Source organism: Prionailurus bengalensis, chromosome C1 (assembly GCF_016509475.1).
Source record: "Prionailurus bengalensis isolate Pbe53 chromosome C1, Fcat_Pben_1.1_paternal_pri, whole genome shotgun sequence".
NCBI classification, from domain to species: Eukaryota; Metazoa; Chordata; class Mammalia; order Carnivora; family Felidae; genus Prionailurus; species Prionailurus bengalensis.
The window spans coordinates 132,946,446-132,970,485 of record NC_057345.1 but is presented as its reverse complement, the minus strand read 5'-3'; the positions used below and the strand labels follow the sequence as shown (position 1 = coordinate 132,970,485).

General features: G+C 35.4%; 1 protein-coding gene across 1 annotated transcript in view; it reads left to right on the top strand.

The window, feature by feature from the left end:
• Positions 1-24,040, top strand: part of LRP1B (LDL receptor related protein 1B) — a 1,901,338-nt gene that overhangs the window by 1,067,137 nt on the left and 810,161 nt on the right. The window contains exons 8-10 of the mRNA XM_043576625.1: positions 14,670-14,892; positions 18,575-18,746; positions 21,045-21,188. Of these exons, the coding sequence (XP_043432560.1) occupies positions 14,670-14,892; positions 18,575-18,746; positions 21,045-21,188 (539 nt within the window). The remainder of the gene's footprint in view (positions 1-14,669; positions 14,893-18,574; positions 18,747-21,044; positions 21,189-24,040) is intronic.

The following is a 24,040-nucleotide window of genomic DNA, read 5'->3' as shown; positions in this document are numbered from 1 at the left end:
CTGATTTTGGCATGGCTGGATTTAGGGCTTCAATAGGTCCCCAGGACCTGTGTTTTCTCCATTTGGCTTACTAAATAAGTCTGGTTCACTTTTATGCTAATTACAATTACCTGAACTGTCAAATATCTGTTTTAAATTCTTACTCAATGGAGAGGCATTCTTCTAAATAGTTTTTGGGCATTGTATAACCAGAGTTCCATCAGAAAAAATAGAACAAGTAAGATTCATAAATATATACAAATTTCTTGAAAGGATTGATATGTGGTTGAGGGAGCTAGCTAATTAGATGAAAATACTTCGGGCTGGCAGTTGGAAAGGGAAGGCTGAAAACCTTGGACAGGAGCTCATGGTCCTGTCCACAAGTGGAATTTCTTCTTCATGGAGACTTTGGCTTTTCTCTTAAACTATTCAACTGAGTAGAATAAACCCACCTAGCTTATGAAGAATAATCTCCTTTATTAAAGTTAGCTGATTGTATGTGTTAATCACATATACAAAGCATCTTCACAGTAACACCTAAGTTAGCATTAAATTGAATCACTTAGAGACTATAACTTGTTAAATTGACATGTAAAGCTGAGTATTATAGGCACTGATACTAGATGGAAAAAGACATGGAGATTGAGCAGCAAATGATAACTTAAGACCTTTGTGAGAAAAATGCTAATAGAAGTGTGATTCAAACAATCTGTTCTCTGAAAAATTAATTGCCCTCCGTGTAACAAATTGCTAATATTAGGGCAAGATTACCATTACTAAATAGTCCATTGTTTCTAATTCTTTGACATGACACTAAGAAGAGCTTGTTGTAAGACAGTGCTTCTCTCAATTAACAATCAACAGAGCTTCCCTACCAATGTTTCCTGAGTATTCATAAATTGTAATGTACATTTATCTTCAATGATCTTGCTCCCTATTCCCTCTAGAGGCATGAGCTACATGCGTTAGAATACCCTGTTGTATTCCCAGAACATTGAGCACACTAAATGCTAAATTAATATTTCTGAGGAAGAAAATAATGGATAGGGAAGGAAAGGGAAGGGGGAACTAGATACAAAAATATTTTCCATATTTTTCTGTTACTAATAATGTTATGGTGATAACTTAGTACATGCATTGTCTCTTGTCTATGAAGATGTCTCTTCAAGATAAATTTTCAGAATAGAGATTGCTGGATTAAAGGGAAAATGCATATTTAAATTTTTTTAGATACTATCCAAATTTGTACCACAGTGATTATAGGAATTAGAGAGTTCAGCAAGCTCCCCAGGTGATTATTGTGCCCAGTAAAGCTTAAGAATAACTATTTTAGAACATGGATATTTACTTTTTTGAGTATTAACTCTCCTGTCATAAAAACATTTGGTCATACATATTTGCCGTCTTACCTTCCAATTTCCACAGCCCTACACAATTGGTAGTTGATAGAACACCTGAAGCTCATCCTGGTCAAGAAACTCTGGTCTAGAAGCATCTCAAAATTATAAAAATGCTTATGTTTCTAACTCAGGACAGTTGTTTCCCTTCACTAGCTTCATTTGGCCTCTACAGTCTTAACCACACTTAGCCTAAGCTTCTTTGTGCATTTCTGCCTAAAACTAAACCAAGAGGGGTGCCTGGATGGCTCACTCATTTAAGTGTCTGACTCTTGGTTTCCACTCAAGTCTTGAGCTCATGGTTCATGAGTTCGAGCCCATTCTGGGCTCAGCGCTGCCAGCATGGAGAGCCTGACCCCATGCTCTCTTTCTCCCCCTACGCTGCTCATTCTCTCTGTCATTCTCCCTCTCAAAATAAAGTCAAAACAAAACAAACAAAACTAAACCAAGAAATTTGGGTAATATTGCTTATGAAGAAGTTGATTTACAGAACTTTTGTCTTCCTTTTTCTATATCTGTTCTTCACAGCTAGGAAAGTGAACAAAGAAATCTTCATCTTTTCACACTGTAATTTTATCTGTGTAACCATATGATTTTGTCATCATTGCAATAGTATTGGACACTCTATGCCAACAGCAAACTGAGATGTGCACAAGTATAAACAAATAATATACAAGAAAAGTGTGAGGTAAATTTCATATTTCTACATCCTGTTTTTCCTCCATTTAGTAAGAATTTAAAATAGAAATTGACAGTTCAGCTAACTGGCAATTAACATAGCAGTGAACCAGATTTGTTCAGGAGTCCACAACTCCATGGATACTTAGTCACTTCTGAGACAGTCATCTGTGTTCTTTTTTAGCTCAGAAAAATGCCTCCATAAACCAAAAGGACTTCCTTAAGTGTGGAAATTAGGTTATACATCTCTGCGTATCTCAAAGAGTAACTTTTTGACATCTAATATATTACTGCCAATATTCTACCGTTCCACATGAATCAAGTATATTGAGCATGAGACTTTGAGTATTGACATCCTGCAAACTGACCCCTGAAGGACTCCTAAGATAGCAATGCCCTTGGTCATGAAGGTAATATACCTAGACTGTAAAATCATTCTTTTTATTAAATGGAGTGATCCTTGAGATCTTATAAGACAGGTAGACTTTCTGAGAAAAGTCCAAAGACAAAACATACTTAAGAAATATTTTTATGAAAGTTATACTACAATGCTATTCTGTACTCATCCTTGTCCCTAGTCAATGAATTAAATATCAAGTCCTATCTACTAAGACCCAAAATATTTCTGAACTGCCTTTTTTTCCATTTTCAGCCCCTGTACTAGTGCCTAACTACCAAACTAATATCTCTTTATGTAGACTACTAATACTTTCAAACCATCCTACTCATAGGTGACAATACTCTTAAAATTATATTAATGTTGGGGCGCCTGGGTGGCGCAGTCGGTTAAGTGTCCGACTTCAGCCAGGTCACGATCTCGCGGTCCGTGAGTTCGAGCCCCGCGTCAGGCTCTGGGCTGATGGCTCGGAGCCTGGAGCCTGTTTCCGATTCTGTGTCTCCCTCTCTCTCTGCCCCTCCCCCGTTCATGCTCTCTCTCTGTCCCAAAAATAAATAAACGTTGAAAAAAAATTAAAAAAAAATTATATTAATGTTGATTATATTAACTTCCTACTTTAAGGCAAACAAAGGAGCAAGGTTTTGCTGGATACTACATGTAGGTTGTCTGACCCCCTTAGAAATACAACCAAGTGTTATAATCTGGTAACTATAGTTTAATACAAAGGAATGTTGAGGACATGCCAATAAAAATGAAAATTGGCCAGGCACAGGAAAACCATATCTTACCATGAACTAGTCACTAATCCCTACAATTATTGAAAGGGAACTATATGAAAAAGGGACAGTGCAATCAAAGTAAAACAAAGCAATAATTTATCATTAGCTAATGATTTGGATCCAAAGAAGAGTTCCAATGAGCTGTGCTGGATAATTAGGAACATTAATTTATTTTCCTATGGTAGAATAGCCTTATCCATATATTCACCCTTGAACCTAATTTCAAGTCTGATTTAGATTTTATTATTCAATCTTAGGAAGTCAGCCCAGAGCCTTTGTGTGTGTGTGTTGGGGGCAGGTAGAGGGAGAGAGTAGGGAAGGGAAGGGAACTGGAAAGACCACGAATGAATGGCAGATACATGAGTAAGTCCTGAGCATGCAATCCTGAATAAAGCAGATATATCTTCTTATGTTCTCTTGGAGATTATAGTCTACATAATAAACAGATCTTAAGCATATTGTGTGTGTGTGTGTCTGTATCTTTCATGCAAGTAAAATAAAAAAGAATGTTATAAAATATACAGAATGACATGAGATTATATCAGAGAGACCTAACATATTGGAAAAGCAGGAAAGATTTTCCACAGGAATTGACAGTTATGTTGAAAATTAAAGCCACGATTTAGATACCATGGCAGAAATTACTTTTCAGACTGGAGGACTGGATATAAGAAGAGCAAGAATGGAGGAAAACACATGGATTGTTTAAGGAATTGGAAAATGGCCAAAGTATTTGAAGTACAGAAGGATACCACTAGATGGCCAAGGTATTAGAAGTGGGGAAGTATACCAGTAGATAAAGCTGGATAGATAGGCAGAGACTAGATGGTGCTTCCTATTGTTGGCATTGTTGGCAATTATCATCTGTTGGAGGGTTTTATAATACATAATCCCCTTTTTATTTTAATAACATCCCATTGGCAACTATGAGCAGAGTAGTTTAAAAGGAACAAGAAAAAGAGATGAGATAGGAGTTCCCAGGCAAAAGATGATGGTGACTTGGTTTAGGAAAGAGAAACAGAGAAAGAAATAAATATATGAATTTGAGATATAGTTTTAAGCTAGAAGTGGCAGGATATGGTGATGAATTAGATGTAAAGGATATAAGGTAGAAGTTAGAGAGGGTGATTGCCTGGTTTCTAGAATGAGTCATTGGGCAGAAAGTGACCCTATTTGCCAAAGAGGAGAAAAAAGAAGGGATAAATTTGGCAAGAAAAAACAATGTAGTACTAGATATATTGTATTTGAGATGCCTAAAAGAATTTAAACACAAATATTAAAAATGCAACTGTATTTATGAGTTATAATCTCAGAAGACAGGTTAGAATGAATGTAAGAAAGTTACTGTAGGGGCACATGGGTCACCGTCGGTTAAGCGTCTGACATCAGCTCAGGTCATGATCTCGCAATTCATGAGTTCAGGCCCTGCATCAAGCCCTGTACTGACAGCCTGGAGCCTGCTTCGGATTCTCAGTCTCCGTGTGTCTCTGCCTCTTCCCTGTTCGCACTCTGTCTCTCTCTCTCTCAAAAATTAACAAATGTTAAAAAATTTTGTTTAAAGCAAGTTAATGTAATATTAATGAAAGTCATGGAAACTTTAAAGATTTTTCAAGAGAAAATTTAGAGATTCTATGGCTGATCCTGGGAAAGTCCAGTTATAATATTCTGGGCATGATACAGAAAAAGGAGGTGGAAAACATAGCTGAGAAAAAGCAGTCAGGTAGGAAGAATATCAAAAGAAGGCAAAGAGAAAAAAATAATAATCAAAAGAAAGGAAGGGATTTACTTGGTCTGATGCTACAGAGAGGTTAGTGAAATGAGGACTGAGAAAGGTTTAGCCACATGTAAGTAGTTGCCAATCTCTGTAAGTTAGGAGAAAAAAAAAGTGGCATGGTGTAGGGTGGAGTATTTATCAGTTTGGTATAAAGAGTATTGAGGGGAAAAATAAAGTCAGCTTGTATGAACAAATTCTTTGGAGAATATTGGATGCAAATGAAACATGGAGAGAAAGGGCTAGAAATGGAGGGTGTTTTGAGGTTAAGATTTGTTTCAGGATGGTAAATAGTAGAGCAAGTTCATACGTTGAATGTAAGACTTGGAAAAGGAGAGGTTGAAAATGTAGAAAGAAGTGGGAATTATTGAAGACAAATTACAGAGGAGATGGGATGAGTATGGAGTTTTGCTTTGTACTGCTCTAAAAGATGTGAGGGTGCTTCCTTCTGTACTACAAAAGGCGAAGGTGGAGAAGAATTGAAGTAGATGTAGATGGGTTTTAGTTGGGATTGTAAGAAAATAAATGGGGTGCTTTTGATGTGTTCTCACTTTTGTGTTCAGTAAGAGGCAAGATCATCACTTGAGGGTGGAGTGGAGTGAATTAGAAAGCTGTGGACAGTGGAGAAGAAAAGAGAAATAAAAGCTGAAGGTTGGTTGATAGAGAATGGAGAAGGTCATGGGGACAAGGTCTCAATGGAGTCAAAAAGTTATTGCAATGAGATTACCTTAACAATACAGATAGTAAACATACAGTCAGATGGAAGAATAAGATGCTCGTGTGTGTGTGTGTGTGGGGGGGGAAATCTCTTTTGATACAAGTATAATTTCTGGTGATGACAAATAACATACTGTTTATCATGGAAATTTGTGGTTGAAGTGTACTGGAAATATAAGTGCATATGCAGAGAGGTCAAGAAAGCAAGGGAGACACTGTGGGTCCATTGTCCTGCAGATATTGGAGTTACTGACTTCCCCAGTTTCAAGCAGTCAGAAAGAAAGCTAGATGTTGAATCTTAAATAAAAATAATGATCTAAGAAAATCAGAAGGTTGGCAAGCGATTCTTTGAAGATGGGTGCTATTTGTGAGACCCTCAAAAAAGTAGGGGATGTTATAAGAGGAAAATAATAATCTAGAATGAATATTGAGGAGGGCACTGATTTTATATCTACCCCTGAGGTTCTTGTTAGGAGCCCATGTTTTCAATGACTGCTGGGAAAAGATGACCTCAGGAGATGTTACGTTTCAGAAAAGGTAAAAAGTTGGAAAGAACATTAAGAGGATGGTCTTAGAATATTGGGAAATTTATGGTCATGGAGTAGAAGTCTCAGATCAGATAGGTTTTAGTAAGAAGAGAGGAGGTTGTTATTATTGGATAGAAAGTTACACTGTACTGCACTTTAAGTAGAGACCTGCATAAACAAGGGTAACAATGTTGAAAGATTTTGTCTTAAAGATGAGTTATAAGGGTTCCAATTACAGTCTGAGAATAAGGGCTATCGGCTAGTCAAATTGTGAAGCCAAGTGTGTCATTATCTTTCAGGCAGTTATATCTGGCAGTTGCAGTTAAGTGGAGTCATGGGTAGGAGGAATGAGAGAATGAACAGAAACCAAGTGGTTCTTTTCTTGGAGAATAGAGGAAGTGATGGATTATAAGCAAGTCAAGTTGGATCAACTTTTCTTTTGCTATTAGGGCCTATACTTCCCCCTCAGGCATTAACAATCCAGAAAAAGATGATTAGGTGTTTTTTCTCCACGGTGTCCCAATCTATGTTAAACAGTGATGAAATACCTATGTGACAAAGATAAAAAGAATAATAAAAAACTGTGCAAATCTTGGTGTTTCTCTACTTTTTTTAAACTCTCTTTTTACAATGGCAAGTTTATTACTTGCTGAATTGAATTCTGACTCTCAGAGTATGGAAAATGCAAAACAGAAGAAAAGCCTAAAACACTAAGATTTATTACTTTTTTATTATTAGGTAAAAATAATAAAAAAGATGAGTTCAAGGCAGTATTGGGGTGAAGTACAGTTTGAGGTAGGCTGTATTTGAGTTTGTAAGTGAGTTTAGCCAGCTGAAATTAGGGAAGGACATTTGGAAATCTATGACTTGAATAATATATTCAGTTTAAAAAAAATGAAAGATGACTTTTTTTAAAGGTGCTCTTTGCTAGCATCCTTCTTTGTCTTTTCATTGGAGATTGCAAGATTTATGAAAGATTGATATAACTTTTTAATGTGATCCAGTGCCAAGATGGGAGTTATTTGAGGATTACATGTGACAATTACAAAATGATTGCTTTCTTTATTCGTAATTAACATACAATGTTATATTAGTTTCAGGTGTGCAACATAGTGATTCAACAATTCTATACATTATGAAATATTCACCACAATAGGTATAGTCTCTATTACCATACACAGCATATTATCATATTTCCTGTGTTACACTTTTTATCTTAGTGACTTATTTATTTTCTAGGTGGAAGTTTATACCTCTTAATCCTTTTGATTTATTTCACTCATCCCCATTCTCCTCCCCTCCTACAACCATCAATTTGTTCTCTGTATTGGAGAGTTTGTTTTTGTTTTAGATTCCATTTATAAGTGAAATCGCATGGTATTTGTCTTTCTCTGACTTACTACACCTATCATAATACCCTCTAGGTCCATCCTTGTTGTTAGAAGTGGGAAACTCTCATCATTTTTAAGGCTGAGTAATGTTCCAGCGTGTGTGTGTGTATGTGTCTATGTATACCACATCTTTATTGATTCATCTATTGATGGACACTGGGGTTGTTTTCGTATCTTTACTATTGTAAATAGTGTGTCAATAAATGTGGGGGTGCACATATCTTCTCAAATACCCAGTAGTGGAATTACTGGATCATATGGCGTTTTTATTTTTAAGTTTCTCAGGAATTTCCGTACTGTTTTCTACCATGGTTACACCAGTTGACATTCCCACCAACAGTACACAAGTGTTCCCTTTTTTCCACATTCTCTCCAACACTTGTTATTTCTTGTCTTTTTAATTTTAGCCATTCAAATTGGTGTGAAGTGGTATCTCATTGTAGTTATAATTTGCATTTCCTTGACGATTGATGATGTTAAGCGTCTTTTCATGTGTCTGTTGGCTATCTATATGTCTTCTTTGGAAAAATATCTATTGAGGTTCTCTGTCCATTTTTTTTTTATCAGACTATTTCTTTTTGGTGTTGAGTGTATAAGTTCTTTAGATATTTTGGATATTAACCCCTTAACACATATCTCACTTGCCAATATCTTCTCCCATTGATTATTTTATTTAGAGTTAACATTTCAATGTAAAATGCCTTCTAAAGTGGTATGATTTTTATTTGTTCAGTTACTTCAGAACAAGAATTATCTGAATCTTAAAACAGAATATTAAACAATGTAGTTTTTCATGGCACTTTAGCTTCCATGTAAAGAAACCCACTGAAGCTAGCTCAAATGTATAGAGATTTCCTGAGATGATATGGAAAATCTTAGGTGTTTACACAACTAACAGCAAGAGGTAAATATAGGCTTTATGGGGTCTGGCAAATTCCTCACTCAAGAATTACATGGGTCCTTTCATCCCAGTTCCGTGTCTCATCTCTTGCCCACTTCTGTGCACATGTTCCAGTATTCTTCCTCTCGTACTGCCCCCATCCCTGTCACCACCTGTTCCTCTTACCCATGTTAGCACAGCTTCCAACTAAATTTTGATTTAGAATATGGAGAGAAAGGATTTTGGTGATTCAGCTCAGCCTATGGTTTGTTTTCATTTATATCACATTTTCCTCATTGGTCTAATTATCTGTAAACAGGAAAGAGAAGGATGCTATTGTCACATAAGGCTATCTCTCTCAGGAACATTAACTGGGTGGAACAGGTTTAGGTGAATAAGGGTGTTGAATGGGCCAGCCACATTGACTGACATGTCTAATACATGTACACTTCTGGGAGAATCATTAGTGGGAATGTTTCCAGAATACAGAGTAGCCAGCTCAGAGCAGGAGTCTATATGTCAAGTTTAATTTCTGTGTGTTTATGTATGAACTAAAACCAAGTTTGAGAGAGATTTTTCAAACAATGAAAGCAAAAACCTCAACAAGTAAAAATCAATAAATAACTGTCTTGAACAGTCTTGGCTAGGCAGAGAAAATAGTTTGTTTATCATCCACATCCCTTAAGTAGCAGAAGCTAATAGAATTTGAATTTAAACCTCTTACTCCAAAGACTCATTACTCTTTCAGATTTACGATTGCATTTTAGAATTGCAATGCTAAATATTTAATATTCCTACTTTGGTTCTGAATGTACTTTAATTACTCTATATAATGTGGAAAATTGCTTTCTTGTTCAATATTTGTATACACAATAGAAGGAAAAAGCTGTATTACTATTGATGCTATTTGAATAACAATTATTTTAAAAACAAGGCTGAAAAATGAAGTTCCTAATGTAATCCTTGCCAAAGAAAATACATATTATTTTTCTAAAATGTAAAGAAATGCAGTTACCTTCTTTAACACATGATTAACAAATGTGGATGGTTTGCTAGGCCCTAATCATAACAATAATTTTTTTTTTGATCTGGTAATATATGGCCCACTAGTTTTATGTCTTACTCCCCTCACCCTTACTCCCTAACCCAAATCTAGCCAGGTAAACTTATTTTTAAGCAGTTGAAATGAATAGTAGGTAATTGCATTGTGAGAACTCTGAAAATTTCTAAATTCTATCATTATGCTATAACCAAATGTTAGGGGTAGGAATGTGACATAAAACCAAGGCTGACCATGCAGTTGAAAGATGTGGATAGGACTCTAATGTGTTAAAGTTCCCTTTGTCCGTTTGGACAAAGTATAAAACTACAGAAGCATCATTTAGCATGGATATCACTGGCAAAAGTAAGACTTATTTTTATCAGCTAAAGAAAATAAAATACATGCTTTAAGATGCCAGGACTTGTAACAATTGCTTTGCTTTAAAGTGTAGGGATGATTGGAGCCATAACTCTATAAGCACAGTACTCTATCACTGTCTGTGAGGGCTCCCTTTGCGACTTTTGATTTATGTCAGGCAAGTTTACCAACAATGCTCAAAGTTTCTTACTATCTCCAATGGTATAAAACTTATATATCTATAGTAAAGCAGGACTACTCATATAATCAACAAAGATGTTAGGTAAACTCAGTTTCCCATATCTGATGAGATAAGGAAGCCAAAATGAAAAAGACTTTATTTACTACAGATGCTGAATCATAGGAATAATGACCTGGATGAATAATTGAAAATAGCAAATACATATATCCTTTATGAACTAATCGTGAAACATGGCATAGAAATACAGACAGTAGTAGGAGTATTGTTTTATTTTAATTTAAATATTTTTTTAGCGGGGATCAAATAGACTCATTCAAAAAATAAGTGAAGAACAAGAGAATAGCAATCTCAATTGCTAATGAGAATGTTAGACAATAAAAAGCAATTGATGTCACATAAATGAACAGAGAGAGAAGAAATGTCAATATTGTAATCCTGAGGGAATTGAGCATAGGACAGATTTTAGAATGGTCCCTAATATCCACCATGAATTCAACAGACATAGTACTATACTGGGGGCTTTGCTGTAGTTCAAGCAGCATAAGATACTTGGTTCCTGGTAGGAGAAGATATGGAAAGGGGAACTGAGAGCCCTGGAAGTTAAAGAGACTTACGTGTTCAGAAAATACTGAATAAAATGGAATTAAGAGATTCCAAACTACCATCTGTGTTCCTTTCTATGGAGTTTCTGGGGTAGAGTATAGATTTACCCATAGTCTCTAAACCCAGAGGTAGTAAGAAGAAAGTATAAAAGTATTGCATTTCAGTTCAAATGGCATGACATGATGTAGTTACAAGAAAAATCATGCAAACTTAGCATAAAGATTTCTTTAAAACAACTGGTTTACCCTTCAAAAATGGTAACATTGTGAACAACAAAGGAAGGTTGAAAAACTGTTCGGAATTAAGAGTCTAGAGATAAAAGATGGTTCAATGCAACAAATGATGGTGGGTTAGATCCTCATCAGAAGAAAAGGAAAGTTTACTATATAGAATGTTGTTAGTCAACAGGCAAAATTTGAATAAGAACTGTATATTTCATCAGTGCTAAAAGTATTTATTTTGATGGGTGTACTATGGTTATGCATGAGAATGTCCTTGTGCTTAGGAGGTACAGGCTAAAGTATTTAGGTGTAATGGGTCACAATGTTTGCAATGTACTGTCAGAAGGTACTAGACGATATTAGAAATGGCCAGAGGGACGAAAGGTGAACTGATGAATCTAAGTGAAGGATATAGGTCTTCATGCTACTATTCCTATATTTTTTCTTTAAGTTTCAAATTATTTTACAATAATTAGTTAAAAAATAAAGGCATGACAAACATTCATGTTAAGGCTCTGATAGTGAATAATCATGTGGACTTTGAACTTGTTTCCTCTGTAATATAATCTGCCCCTTCTATCTCACAGGTAATCAGTGAGATCATGGGGTTCACAAAGCATTATTTACTTTTTCTAAGATTTGGACAGATATTTTCATTGGAAAGAAAAGAGTGATTTTTCAACCTAGCTACACTGATATAACAAATGAAATTTAGATAGATTTTAGATACAAACTTTAGCTTTTGTTTATCAATCATAATACAACTATGCCTCAATTAAAGAATGTCCTGAGAATGAAGCTTTTCTCTGTAACAGTAGTAGATTTAAATTTTTTTAAGATTTTTTTTTTATTCATGAGAGAGAGGGAGACAGAGTGTGAGCTGGGGAGAGGCGGAAGGAGAGGGAGACACAGAATCTGAAGCAGCCTCCAGGCTCTGAGCTGTCAGCACAGAGCCCAGTGCAGGGCTAGAACCCAGGAACTGTGAGATCCTTACCTGAAACGAAGTTGGCCGCTTTACCAACTGAGCCACCCAGGTGCCCCAACAGTAGATTTTAAACTAAAGTTAAACATTACTAAAACAAGCAAACAAACAAAAAAATATATAATCCTGTGACTATGGGTATTTACTGCTTGCAGTTTTGTGATGTTAGTGCTATTATCCTTCACTTACAAGTAAACAGAGCTCATCATAGTCAGTATTCTGAAGTCTGAGAAGATTTGATTTAGTGTAAGCATCTTTCATGTCTCCATTGGGTACTATTTTTATTTTGTTTTTGTTTTTGTTTTTCTCTGTGTTGGGGATATAAGGCAAATTCTTTACTGTTTCTTTTGCACATACCATACGTCCTCCTGTTCTTGTGATTTTACTCCTCATTAAAACAGTAGAATTTTGATAATCATATTTTTTATATTTTTCCCCCCATATTTTGGTTGAAACTTAGTTACCTCAACCACTTTTATTATGACCTGGAATAAATATGAGACTCAGTTGCATCATTCCTGCCACAGTTGGTCAGTATCACTGAAAATCTTCTTGGAAAAATAAATTACATTTTACTGACCCATCATCAGCTGATTCACTCTTTCTCCATAACTAAACCTCTCAAGGAGAAGAATCAAAAAATTACTAATATGTTAACAAATACCAAATTCAATGACATTTTCTTAACCCTTATTATTATTATTATTTTTTCATTTTTGTGATTGGCCCAGCCAGCCACTGCAATCCTTTATCCTAGAACTTTTCTCCTTTAGACTTCTATGAAAGTCTGTGTGATCTTTTTGACCATAGCCTCTGATATTTATTTTTTATTTTTATTTTTATTTATTTTCTCTGATAGCATACCTCCACAGTTCTGGTCTTGGCATACTTCTCTCCTTTCCCTTTGGGATCACATGTAATTTAAGCCAACACGAGATAACTTCCAAGAAGTCTCTAACTCTGGACTCATTTTTTCTCTTCAACACTGTGTAGTTGGTACAATCATCTGCTTTATATTACTATCTATGCATGGTCTATACATATCATATCATCCATAGTGTGCCAGAGCCTCCAACTCTCTGTGCCTGAAGCTAATATACCCATACACAAGCATCTCTTCTCCATAAAATGAACCCATCATAAAAGGAAAGTAGAAAAGGAGAGTCATTTTTGTATGAGATGAAAAAGAGAGCTTGATATAACAGGAATAGTGGGCAGTGTTCTACAGTAAGAAATAGGAAAGCTAGGTACTCCTTATAGTAGCTTAACTTGGTGTAGCTGTGAACAAATTGACTTAAAGAGAAGAAAGAGAAGATGAAAGACAGAAGCAGGAAAAGAGAGAGAGAGCGGTTAAGAGCATAGGAGTAGAAGTTTGAGCATTACGTATGATAATAAAACACAGGACCTTATGCCCTTTTATTTATTCTTTACTAGAGTAGAAAAGTTCTTCATCTGAATAGAATGTCTCTTGAAAAATAATTTTTAACTTAGTGTGATAAATCAATTTTTAAGAACATTTGGGGAAATATATACTAATAATAAAATCTGGCTTACACTATTACAGAAGAGTGTGCATTAATGTTTAAAAATTAATCAAAACCTCCTCAGGAGAAAGAGCCAAATTAAAGTTTAAATAATAGTTTTTAGCTTGAAATATACCTCATACTGTTAGATGAAGCAAGGATGTTGAGAAAAGTAACTAAACACTAATTCACCAAGTTGGTAAAATCAAATATTCTATACTCTAGGTAATCTTAATATTGCTCAGTCAGTGTAAATCAGATTATTCTTGAGATTGTATTTAAGTCAAGGCAAAATTGTCTTCTATTTACAAATGTAATTTAGTCTCCTGAGTAGGTAATCTTGTTAAAATATTGTCAGGTTAACTGAAATTGATTTGTGTTTACTAAACATAGTGAATACTAATCAAATATTAGACACTGAAGTGTTGGAGGTATTTAAACCTTTGATAGACACTGTTAGTGCTTCATGGAAGGATTATTATTATTTTTCTTCTTTTTTTGTTTTTGTTTTTTTTTTTTTGTTTGTTTTATCTTGGAGGTCAACACTGCTCTTTAGACTCTTCTTTAAAATAAAGAGAAAATGAGGAGAAATAGCCTGCATTTGCTTTATGAAATTTTGCGATTTGGGAATATTTGGGAGAATTTGGGATTGGATTTTTGGAGGGGTGGTTATTTGTGTTTTATTTCCAGTGCTACAAACACCACATTTGCTTTTCCATCTGCTTAATTCCATTCCAGGTTTGCTATTCTCTACCACTCATAGCATCATTGAGCTCCACATAATAGCTTTTATAGGAAACAGACATTACTAGGCAATTTGAAAAGCAGGTTGAAGATAAAGCCTGATAGCTCACGTGCCCTGGCCTGGTGACTTGGCTCACTTCTGAAGCTTCTAGCAAATGGGCTGCATGCATTCCTGTGGTGTCTGTGTATCGGCTCTATGAGGCTTAAAGAAACATTTCCCCTAATACAAAAATAAACCCACCATAATCATTCGTTTTGGGGAAATTTTACAGTTGTTAGTTAACCTGCTCCCTTATGCCCTGCAATATTCATTAGCAGATTTCTCTGTTTATGAGTGATATTATATGGAAATGGTTATGGGAAGCTAACAGATGTAACTACTGAAATAAATTAGAAGGAAAAGTTCTGTTTTTTACAGATGGTTCTATTGAATATGCTTCACCACCCCCCCACTTTAACATTTAGTTTTCTTTCAACAGAAAACTTTTCTTTACTGACTACGGGAATGTGGCCAAAGTGGAGCGATGTGACATGGATGGGCTGAACAGAACAAGGATAATTGATTCAAAGACAGAACAGCCAGCTGCATTGGCACTAGACTTAGTCAACAAATTGGTTTACTGGGTAGATCTTTACTTGGACTATGTGGAAGTCGTGGACTATCAAGGAAAAAACAGACATACTATCATTCAAGGCAGACAAGTAAGTGCAATTCTGTTAGAAAATGTAACTAAGGCAATGAAATGAATGGTATCATACTAGGAAGAAGACCCCAAATTTGAATCTCAATGTTGGAAATTTCTTACAAAGTCAAGGTGCAAAGGGCCATAAAAATTATGATGTATTTCCTATATGGGAAAATGTTCTTTTCACAGTACGTTCCATAATGTCAGAGATGCCTCCGCCCCCCTCCTTTGCTCTATTAAAAGCAAATCACACCAAAACAAAAAACAACAAAAATAGAACAAAAACAGCAAACAAAAATAAAAGTACCATACTAGTAAGAAAGGTGTTGGAATAGGACAGATGTTTTGATGTATTAAAATTAAAACTTGCTAAAAACTAATTTAAGTAGTTTATTCATAAAGAGCTAGACTATCCTCTATCTCATGTGGCCCTGGAGATACTTTGCTTACAAAAGCAAATGCCCGCTCACAAAAGTATTTTTATTAATTTAATAGGCTGGACTAAATTTTGCCTTCTGATATACTCACGTACTTCCTAGAATGAGAATTCCATGAATGTCATTGAAGTCAACCAGTTTCCCATCTGTGTAAGTTTTCCCTTGTTGAATTAAAAGTTTTGCAGATAACACTCAGTAAACACCTAAAGGACATCTTTCAGTAGAAATAAGCCTTATTCACTAGTGTACTTTCTCAAATTCAATTTTACCTCAGTGATTGAACTAATTTCATGTAAGATTCTTATTGTGGGAAGCTGAAATACATGAATCTCTTTTCTTTCTTTTGTAATCTGAGAAAAAATATTCTATAATTATCCCTTAAGGGTACTTTTCCTTTCTAATCAGTTTTTTGACAATGAGATTCTTTTTCCTTCCTTGACAGACAAGCAAATGCACTAATCAGGGTAATTAAAAGTGTTCAATATTAGAGATGAGGCCAGTTGTTTCTCTCTTAATTTCACATGTCCTAAAAACCTTGATTTTTTTTTTGAAAGCCCTAGTAATGACTTTCAGAGGATCTAATTACTAAAATGATTATGATGGGCCTTCTTTTCACCTATATGTCATGAGGATGTTAAACCTTGAAACAAGGGTAAGAAATTCAAATGATTCTCCTCATGACTACTTTTATAAAGTTTTTTAATATCTGAAGCTTTTAATTGTTCATTTTTTTCCATTTCTATTTCCTATGTTTTTTTTTCTATTCCCTAAACATATGCTTTCTCTGCCATTAAGTAATCCAACATAGATAATTTTTCAAAATATTCAGGCTATAGGCAAAATGGTCTATCCACCACTCTCAGCTCCTCCCACATCTGTCAGAGGTAGCAGAGCAAGAAACAGTGTACTTACTTTATGGGGAACAGGCTCTTCTGCAGGAAGACACGGGGTCAGGGAGTAGTACAATTAGATCTTTACCACGTGAACGTGTTCTCTACTCTGCCCAACGGCCCCCTCTATGATTATGCTTTCTTTCCTGAATGTTGAAGAGCAATGTAAGTATGCCATAAATCACACACTCCTAGATGAGATGCTCTCAACTTCAGGCAACATGCATGATATTAATGGTGTTGGGATAATACAGTACACTTGGAATTTTTATAGGAAAAAGTATTGCTCAAGTCAAAATTGGACCATAGATTTATCTAGTGAGTATGATGTCAGCTTGCGTGGAAATTATATTAGTAAATAAACACATGTCATCCCCACCCCTTTTCTCTGGTGCGTGCACACGTGCACACACACATTAGGGAATAACCCTTAATTAGAAAAACATTATTATTTGGGCTTTAACATGGAATGATTCTCCTTGTTGATTCCTGTCTTTGATTTCTAGCCTGGACATGAAGAAATGAGATATGATCACCACCACCCCAAAAACAAAAAAAACATGCAAGAGCCAGCCAGTCTTCTTTTAATTACAGTACATATGAGAGGACAAGAGATAGTAATAATGAGTCACATAGGTTGGAGAGATAATAAATCAAATGCTTTTGCTTAAAGTACAAAATTTATAAAATTTCCTGCTTAAAATAAAAAACTTGGGGGCACCTGGGTGGCTCAGTGGGTTGAGCATCTGACTTTGGCTCAGGTCATGATCTCACAGTTTGTGGGTTCAAGCCCCGAGCCGGGATGTGTGCTGACAGCTCAGAGCCTGGAGCCTGCTTCAGATTCTGCGTCTCCCTCTCTCTCTGCCCCTCCCCCATTTGTGCAATGTCTCTCTTGCTCTCAAAAATAAACATTTGAAAATTATTTAAAAAACAATTTAAGGGGCGCCTGGGTGGCGCAGTCGGTTAAGCGTCCGACTTCAGCCAGGTCACGATCTCGCGGTCCGGGAGTTCGAGCCCCGCGTCAGGCTCTGGGCTGATGGCTCGGAGTCTGGAGCCTGTTTCCGATTCTGTGTCTCCCTCTCTCTCTGCCCCTCCCCCATTCATGCTCTGTCTCTCTCTGTCCCAAAAATAAATAAACATTGAAAAAAAAATTAAAAAAAAACAATTTAAAATTTAGCATTTTGTACTAAAACTGCACTAAAAGTGTACCATAATGCCAGAGAATTGTGCCACATTTTTTTCAATGAAATCTCTAGAGCAAATCAAATGATAGCCTCACCCTACCCCGAGGCAGAACCATTGTAAATCAAATATAATACAAGGAATACTCAAATGCATTGTGCACAGCTTGTAGGCGTTTGTATGGGAAAATCAGTAAACCCATTCTCTCTCTGCTTTACTAGCAGCTTTCTGTGAATGCAACTTGTCCCTACCTGCACTCAGTCCCCAGGACCTCTGCTAAGGAGAGTTTGCTGTTAAAGTGTCATGGATAGCAAAGCAAACAGCTCCATTTCTGTTACAAATATGCTTTACGAAAAAAAAAAGTGATTTCTGAGTAGAATTTTTTTTTTTACATTTATTTAAATATGTTGTTTCATTATTTATTGTTTTCCATGCTGGGGCAATTATTCATCTAAATGTAACATGTGATTTAAAAATTTTTAATTAAAAAATGGCACCTGGGTGGCTCAGGCTGATAAGCCTCCGACTTCAGCTGAGGTCATGATCTCAAGGTCCCATGATTTTGAGCCCTATGTCAGGCTCTGTACCAAAAGCTCAGAGCCTGGAACCTGCTTCAGATCCTGTGTCTCCCTGTCTATGCCCCTCCCTCAATTGCACTCTGTCTCTCTCTCTCTTTCTCTCTCTCAAAAATAAAATAAAAACATAAAGATGAATTTTAAAAATGGGATTTTGAACTTATAAAATAAATTTTCAAAGGTGTTTTCTCATCAGTCCATACAGCCAGAGCTACACTGTTTTAAATTCCGTATTTCCCAACTGTATGAACAAACAGCCCCTAAAAACATCTGAAATTTTATATAACAGTGTCTTAAGCACATTATTGAATATGCTTGGAAGTTTGGTTCTCACTAGCCTTTGAAAAGTAGCTACTCAACATGTTTTCTTAATGAATCATGTATAAAATTCTTCATACATTCGGAACTGCTTTATCTACTATTGCATAATGTTTTCTATTCAGAGGAAAAAATTTAAATTAGTGAAGTGTTGAATTCTTGAAGAGAAAATAAATGATAAGATGTGTGTGACTCTTCTATGGGGATTTTCCACAGTAGTAAATAGCAATCAGTTTTTCTTTCAAGTTAAAAGCAGCATAATTAAAAATCATAGTTATTTTTGTTTCTCCATATAGGTCAGACATCTTTATGGAATAACTGTGTTTGAAAACTATTTGTATGCAACCAATTCTGATAACTTCAGTATCATAAGGATAAACCGATTTAATGGCACTGATATTCAATCATTAATTAAAATGGAACATGCTCGAGGAATCAGAATTTATCAAAAAAGAACTCAACCAACAGGTAAGACTCAAGACTTCTTCATTGCCTTTATAATAGTGGGTTGAATGGGGAAATGGTCCTTGTGCTCTGTATGGAGTTAAAGTGGGTGAGTCATAAATTCTGTTTGATAGCAAAAGTGTACATGTCTGCTTGATAAAATGGAAGAGCACTCCCTGCACAAGTCTAAATGACAAATTGTTCAGTTCCTAGTGAATTGTTTCTACAACCATAGAATTGAAATGATGGCTAGATTTAGATTCAGGAAAGAGCTTTCAATCATCATGTGTGGAGACAGGGAACCCAGATACTAAGATGCTAAGGATGTTTTTTGGTATCATTCTGAAAGACAAATTTCAAATCAGGTGACTTCCTTACAGTATCTGTTCCGTTTTTATTGTAGTCATTTGGGTCTCTTAACGTTCCCTAATTATTCTTTAATGCAAGTTAATTAAAAATAACTTTTAATGAGAAGGCTATAATGTTTCCAAGTATTTCTTAGAAACACAAACTAGTTATTTTTGCATAGTACTTTAATGATGCTTGTTCATCAGTACAATTTACATTCAGTCATATATAGAATAATGTAACATGCCAGAATCACCACTCCAAATTTTCATCATCTTTTTGTGCTTCAAAATGAAACTAATTTAGAATTATGTAAACACTAACATAGATTTAGTTGAAGCAATGTATTGTCACAAATCTGTTTACAGTCAATTTAAATTTGGGATTCTGTAAATAAACCTTATTAGAGTTTGATGTTAGTATACATTTATTTGCCAATTATTCACTGAGCATTTACTATGTGCCAGGAACTGTTGTATGTACACTGGGATTGTAGCAGTAAATAAAACAGACAAAAATTCTTGTATTTATGATATTTGTATCCTAGTAGAGAAGACATAATTTTAAAGCGATCAAGTATATTAGAAGATAATAAGTGCTATAAAGAAAAAATAAAGCAGATAGGGCATCTCAGGGATAGGGGTACTTTGCAATTTTATATTGAATGGTTTGAGGAAGTTCCAGTGAACAAATGAAATTAAATGAAGACTTGCAGTAATTGAAGGAGTGAGGCACAAACATGGCAGGTAGAGAGATGAGCAGGCACAAAGACCTTAAGGAAGAGCATGTTTAGAGTTTTCAAGAAACAGCAAGGAGATGTATGTGTTGAGAGCAGAGCAAAAAAGGGTAAGAGAAGTAGTAGGGGAGGTTGGAGAAATGAAGGAGGACCATAGCAAGTAGGGTCCTCTAGACAATTGCAAAATCTTTTCCTTACAGAGATGAGGATTCCCTTGGAAGCATTAGACAGAGTCTCATGATATGACTTACTTTTTAAAGCAATCACTGTGGCTACTATTTTGACAAAAGGCTATTGGGGACAAAGGTAGAAGGTAGGGGTATTTTCATTTTGAAAATAGGAATACAAAATGAACATGGCAGAATTTTTAAAGCATAACCATTTTAGTATTAAAAGAAAATTGCCATGTTATTTGTCACAATCTCAAGTAAGTGATGATCAAAAAGAAATATAACCACAATAGTATATAAAATCTTAGTGACATTATTCCTACCACAGCCTTTTTTTCTTTGACTCATCTTTTTCTCATTCTCTTCATATGTGATGGGGTACTTTTTTTTTTTCTTTTTGTAACTTCTACACTCATGAAATGTTCTGTTCCTCAATCTCTACATGCAAAGTAGTCTCTATATTTTGGAAATTACTCTCTCTCTCTCTCTCTCTCTCTCTCTCTCTCTCTCTCACACACACACACACACACACACACACACACACACACATTCATTTTGTGGTAGGGTTCTCAAAATGGCAGTTGACTCAAAATTGAAAAAAACAGTGTTGGCTCAGCACTTCTCAGTAAAGATAGTTCCTGAATCATGTTTCTTCCACATTAAGTGCCCACCTAATGGATTTCAAAAGAAATCCTTTCTCTGCTTAATTACCTAACCTGGCATATTTTTATAGTATCTTTTTATATTTGTAAGAAATATGTATTTTAAGAAAGAACAACAAGCCTGAATCAGAAATACCAAGTTACTTTTTGTGCCTACATGTAAACAGTTTAATATAAAAGCAGATTTTTTTTTCGATATAACCTTAGGAGGGCTTTGAAAAATTCCTACCTCTTCTTTGATGAGGTTTAAACTCTTTTTTCCAATTGATTATGGTAATAAATCATAGGGTATAAAGATTTGGGGGAGGATTCCCTCTTCATGCACTATAAAAGTTTCGACATACTGATGCACATAATTATCTTGTCTTTGGAAATTTTCAAGTGTGCTGTTTTTTATTTGTTGTAGTCAGAAGCCATGCATGTGAAGTGGATCCATATGGAATGCCAGGGGGATGCTCACACATCTGTCTGCTCAGCAGCAGTTACAAAACACGGACCTGTCGCTGCAGGACGGGCTTCAACTTGGGAAGTGATGGCAGGTCGTGCAAAAGTATGTTGTTAAAATCAAACACTTTGCCAGCAGCTACTGCTTCAGAATAGTTTTTTTTAGTATTAATTAGCTATGTCAACATCAGCAATAACATAAGACTTAACAGGTGGAATTTGCCTACACAATGTACCAGCCATTTTTCCTTAGTATTTAGGAGTTTTGTTTTTGTTTGTTTTGTTTTGTTTTTGTGAGAATGTAAATGAGAAACTGAATCAGGCTATAGAGTCACTAAATTTATGAGTCCCTGGGGAAATATATTTCAGGGAAGATTTTTAGGAAGATCTTTCTTTAATTCCCTAAAGAAGGTTTTTGGTCTAATGAGCCTGAATTATTGGTTGACCATATTTTCTCTTATCTGAACCAAGAAGCTGCTCCTAGTAATAGGTGTGTTGTTTAGTCCAATAAAAATCCACATAAAGCAATGTTTCACCTTATCCAGCATCACTGGGGAGTGAAATTCATTTCATTATTTAATTTTCCAGGTAACTGGAGCTATACTAATTAAATATCAATCTCTTTAACAATTTTATTGAAAAGCTTTCCAACAGACTTATCTTTGCTTTATTTTTGAGATATGCTGAATAACATAATTGTTCTTTATTTAAAAAGATAATTAATAGTTATATGCATGACTTTTGCAAATTTAGATTTTTGCCCCCATATCAATTAAAGTCTTTACTTGGAGTCTTCATAAGCAAATAGACTAGAATGGCCCTTGTAGGAATGGTGTCCCTGTGAAGATTACTGTCTGTTAAATGTCTCCCAAATACCATAATTTTTAAAGTTATGATGACTGCTTTTTACAGTGTCCATTGTGTCTCCATTTTGTTATAACAATGGCTTTTTATTTCTGTCAGTGTTCCTTCTCTGGTCACTGTCCTGCCATGTCTTTGACTTTCTTGACATTGCTTACTGAGGACTATGAAATTAGATCACTAAATTTGTTATAAGTTAAGTCCAAATGGTTTGAATTAGTAGTACAAATACTTTTAAATCGACAATCCAGGAGGCTCTACTGTGATAAAATATATGTCTTAGTATTTTGTTTTCATTTCTAACTTTGTATTAATTGCTGGGTTTCATGTTCAAGATATCCTCTGGATAATTGAAAGTTAGGAGACTCAAGATATGCAAAGTTATGCATGTATTGTGTATGTGTTGCCAACTTTTAAACTAGTGTGGTTACCACTTGAAAAGTGATGGCATGTCACGCAACAATGCAATCATACTCACTTATACGTGCATGTTTTCATGTATACTCACATAAATACCTATGTTTGGAGAAAAACATAGGATGACAATTGCATGAACTTCAATCACCCGTAATGTAGTGTATCAATCAAGGCACATTTACATTAACAAAGGCCATTGTAACTATTTTAAGCAGAAAATATAGGTGCTTATACAATCATTGAAAAGTCTGAAGCAATAGCTCCTAGACTCAGTCTTCAGAACATCCCTCAAAACCACCATCAAACTACCCTGGCTTAAAACCAGAAAACTGTCACAATTAGAAGCTTGGGCATCAGGAAGCCACAATGGCCATGGTAAGTCCAAAAGTCCACCATTTTGGTTGAGATCCAGGATCTCCACAACTTGCAACAAAGCTATTAGCGCCAGATATGTGTCACAACTGATAGTTCCTTACTGGCAAACAACACAAAACACAACAAAGCTAAACCCTCTTCCTTGCCTTTTGATATACACAAAGGAAGAACACTAATGTGGAAAAATTCAATTTCTCCTTTAGATGAATAATGACAGAAGTAACAAAAGACAGCCTCATTTCCACATTCCAAACTTGAGCTAGTACATATGATTGTGGTACTTCAAATCAGGCCCATCTCTATTTGAGTGTCTCTGAAATGAAGTTTTTAGTTTCAATTGTCTTCTAGTGTCTGGACAATGTCAAGTGTCAAGACACCAGAAGAGATTTTAAAGTAGGTATTGAATGACTAAAATAAGTAGCCAAGTAAACAATGGGGACAATGGCTACTCTTATTTAAAGCACACACACACAAACACATACATTAAACAAATGAAGTGTTATGTTTACCAATTACCAATTAAAACATTAATGAAAAATGTTATCAAAATTTGATATAGTGAAAACAGTATTCTTATGCATTGCTAACAGAAATTGGAAATTTATGTCACTGTTGGAAAGACATTTGATGAAACATACAAAGACATAAAACTGAAAGTATCCTGTAAGAAATTATTCCTCGTTTGACTGTAGAAATTCATTATAAAAGTATTTATAATAACAAAGACCCAGAAACAATCTAAATACCCAGCAATAAGTAAGTAGCTGACTTACCATATTGCCTCTCTAGCAGGGAACATGTTGCTGCCATTGAGAGTAATGTTTTGGGGGCGCCTGGGTGGCGCAGTCGGTTAAGCGTCCGACTTCAGCCAGGTCACGATCTCGCGGTCCGTGAGTTCGAGCCCCGCATCAGGCTCTGGGCTGATGGCTCGGAGCCTGGAGCCTGTTTCCCATTCTGTGTCTCCCTCTCTCTCTGCCCCTCCCCAGTTCATGCTCTGTCTCTCTCTGTCCCAAAAATAAATAAACGTTGAGAGTAATGTTTTGAAGACCTTTTAATGGCACAATAAGATATAATTAATTTAAAAAAATGAGGTAGTAAAATGCATATGTAAGATTCCTATTTTTTTATTTCATTGTTTTTTTTTAAGATTCCTATTTTTAAAAACAAAAGTATATGTGCACGTAAAATTTGTAGGAAATGTCACTTTTGAAAGAAATACTCACTTTTAAATAATATGTAATATTATTATTAAAAGATATTCTTGGGGCACCTGGTGGCTCAGTCGGTTAAGCATCCCACTCTTGA